Source organism: Oryzias latipes, chromosome 6, assembly GCF_002234675.1.
Source record: "Oryzias latipes chromosome 6, ASM223467v1".
Taxonomy (NCBI): domain Eukaryota; kingdom Metazoa; phylum Chordata; class Actinopteri; order Beloniformes; family Adrianichthyidae; genus Oryzias; species Oryzias latipes.
In genome coordinates, this window is record NC_019864.2 from 8,343,799 (window position 1) to 8,347,116 (window position 3,318).

At 43.7% G+C, this 3,318-nt stretch overlaps 1 protein-coding gene across 1 annotated transcript; it reads left to right on the top strand.

The window, feature by feature from the left end:
* Window positions 1–436: 436 nt before the first annotated feature.
* LOC101165230 (apoptosis-enhancing nuclease) lies at window positions 437–2,706 on the top strand. Its single transcript, XM_004069408.4, has 4 exons — window positions 437–561; window positions 1,040–1,684; window positions 1,890–2,090; window positions 2,170–2,706. Exons 2-4 carry the CDS (start codon window positions 1,061–1,063, stop codon window positions 2,368–2,370), a joined length of 1,026 nt encoding a protein of 341 aa, XP_004069456.1. The 5' UTR covers window positions 437–561; window positions 1,040–1,060; the 3' UTR covers window positions 2,371–2,706.
* Window positions 2,707–3,318: the final 612 nt, after the last annotated feature.

Below are 3,318 nucleotides of genomic sequence, written 5' to 3' on the forward strand. Positions count from 1 at the left end.
TTCCGTATTCCTTCAATGAGCTGCACGGTGGTGCAGTGGTTAGCTCTCTTGCCTCACAGCAAGAGAAGCCCCCCCAGTCCCTGAAACAGAACATCAATGGGGGACCTTTCTGTGTGGAGTTTGCATGTTCTCTCCGTGCATGTGTGGGTTCTCTCCGGGGTCTTCGGCTTCCTCCCACTGCCCCAAAAACATGCTTCATAGGTCAATTGGCAACTCTAAATGGTCCCTAAGTGTGAATGGTTGTGTGATTGCGGCCCTGTGACAGACTGGCGGACAGTCCACGGGTGGCCCCGGCAGCCCCGTGACCCCGAAAGGCATAAAACGGCAGAAGATGAATGAATGAATGTATTCCTTCAATTAAACTCCTTATGCTCGTTAACATTAATGGCATAGCAATGATGCGCTGATCCTGATCTGCCACTAGGAGGCGATACTGAGATCTTCAGTCTAAACTGTAACCTCGAAGAAGAGAAGCGGGCCAATCAGGAGCAACCCTCATGTAGTTCGTCCAGACATGTTCTTAACACGTGTTGAAGAAGAGGACAGCCGACTGTATGTACTGTAAGTAAATCATTAAATAGTATTTGATCTCTTTTTAGATACAGTATATTTATATCACGGTTGTGACGTTCTCAGTGAATTATTAGTGTGACCAATGCTTTTATATGATCGCTTGTTTCTCTTCAGTTCAAACTCGCTTGCCTGATCTGACGCACGCTGCGAGGCTGCCTCAATATCCTCCGTTTAAAATATCCCTAGATGGTCATTATTTGCGTTAAAACAGTGTTGTGTCTTTGTACGTGAAAGCTGTTATTTGTACAGTTTGTGTCTGGTAAATATAAATGCTATTTTCGTGGCGCTGTTTAAGCTACGTAAACTAAAGAAAGACCGGCGCTGCCATAACAGCTTGTTGTCAAGTCAGGCTTTTCTGCAGGACTAGATGTGGCTGTAACTTCAACACACATTAGAGTCCATTGTCTCTTATTTTAAGATCAATCTGACTCCTAAACATGTAAATGAATTTAGTTTTTCTTCTTAGATGTGAACACAGCCATTAAAGATGGCTGAACCACCGAAGAGGACCATCAGGCGCTCCTCGGGCCTTCTTGGGAATTACAGATATCTGTTTAAGAAAGCCATGCTGATACGTGCGAGAGAGAACGGCATGGCCAGGAAAAAACGGCTTCAAGTGAGACTCCACGGGAAAACAATAAAAGAAGGAACTGCAGATGGATCACCTGAATATTCAGGTAAACCACCCAAAGGAAATGATGGAGCTGACTCAGACCAGAAAGGACAAACTTTATCTTCAAGTAGCAAAACTCTTGTGATGAAAAATGGAAACCCTGGGGCCAAAGACCACAACATGACAGCTCCTAGAGACCGATGGGAGGTGGACAGTGGGTTCTCTGAAGCCAGTCCTCCAACCAGCGGTCGCAGCTCGCCGTGCCCCAGCGTATGCCGTACTTCCGTGGTGGCTTTGGACTGTGAAATGGTGGGGACGGGGACGGGCGGAAGAGTCAGTGAGCTGGGCCGCTGCAGCATCCTGGATTACCATGGCAACGTTCTGTATGATAAATATGTCAGACCCTGTCAGCCCGTGACCAACTTTAGAACGCGCTGGAGTGGGATCCGCCGGCATCACATGCGCAACGCCACACCTTTCTCTGAGGCCAGAGAAGAGGTATGTTGTGTTCAAATCTCCATAATTTCCTTTTGCAAAACCAGTCAGTGTGGATGTAAATACACTAATGAACTACAGCAGCATCAGGAGTAGAGGTGAGATTAAACAGAAATGTAGATTTTGCTGAGATATTTCTTCACAGTTTGAAATTGAAATCAAGAGCTGTGATGCCAGCGATTGTTCTCACTTCACGTCTCTCTTGCAGATCCTCAAAATACTCGAAGACAAAGTGATTGTAGGTCACTCCATTTACAATGATTTCAAGGTACTGGACATTTTCCATCCAGCTCACATGGTCAGAGACACGAGCATGACACGCCACCTCAGCCGCTTGGCTGGTTTCCCTCGTGGCCGTTGTTCTTCCCTCCGAATTTTGTCCAGGAAACTCTTAAAGAGGAATATCCAGGTAAAACACGTTTAAGATAAAAACAGCGAGTGTAGCCTAAATTGTTGTCAGGTGTGTAAATTCTTCTTCGTCTTGCCAGGTTGGGAAGAAAGGTCACTGTTCAGTGGAGGACGCCACGGCAGCTCTTGATCTCTACAAGCTGGTGGAAGGAGAATGGGAGCAGGAGCTGGAGAGGCAGCTAAGAGATGAAGGTGTTCCGCACGAGCCGAGCTTCGCCTCGTCAAACCACTACATGAAAGACGAGTACTGGCCTGAAGGCGTGACTGCACACCGTCACTGAGCTTTTTAGTGTTCGCGACACTTTCAGTGGGAAATACCTCAGCTTGTCTTTGCACAGTTTTCAAGAAAAGCTTCAGATTTTGTAAAGAAATGTAAAGTGATTAAAAAAAAGAAAAGATATTCAAAAAATTGTTCAGAAGTTGCAGTGTCTTTAAAGAAGTATAATGTTATTTAGGTTTAAATTATTACCTTTTAAAGGAAGTAAACTTGCTCAGATAAAACTTGTAAGACGTGGTCAGTGTTTATACTAAAGTCATATATATGCAGCATTTCTCATTTTCCACACTACTACTGCTGAAAAAGGATGTCAAATAAAACAAATAGAACCTTAAAAAAAGCAGTCTGTTTTTTTTTTTAATAAATTAAATGCACATTCAAACATTTCAGCTGCTAGGAACAGAACTTTATTCAGCATGGTGGGTGTAGTTTTGAGTATTCACTCCAGTGAATCCTGTTAGGAAATGTGTTGCATAATTGAGATTTGACTTTGAAGTTCATAAGATTGTGTGTTTTGTTAATCCAGTTTCAATGAGGGAGATGGTCAGACCTGTAGATTTAGGTTCTTTCCTGCCAGCAGAGGGAGACAAAAGCTTGTTTTAAGTTTGACCAGTTGCTTTAAATCACAGTTGAGGTTCTTTTGTGAATATGTCGACAGGCCATTAGAAATGTTCAACTCTGGCAGTGGATGAAATTTGAACAGCCTGCAGATAATTTTCTCCATTTGTGCTAATGCATGGGGCTTAAATTGTTCTAATTGTAAATGACAGTAAAAAGGTTCCATAAAGTCATTTAGGTAAATTCTGTATACTTGTATAGCACTTGTCTACCTTTGTAGAACACTTAAAGCGCTTTGCAGTCACACTCCTACACACACAGATTCACACACGGATGGCAGATCAGCTGCTCCACACTTGCGCCAACCGATAACCACCAGGAGGATGTGGGGTTC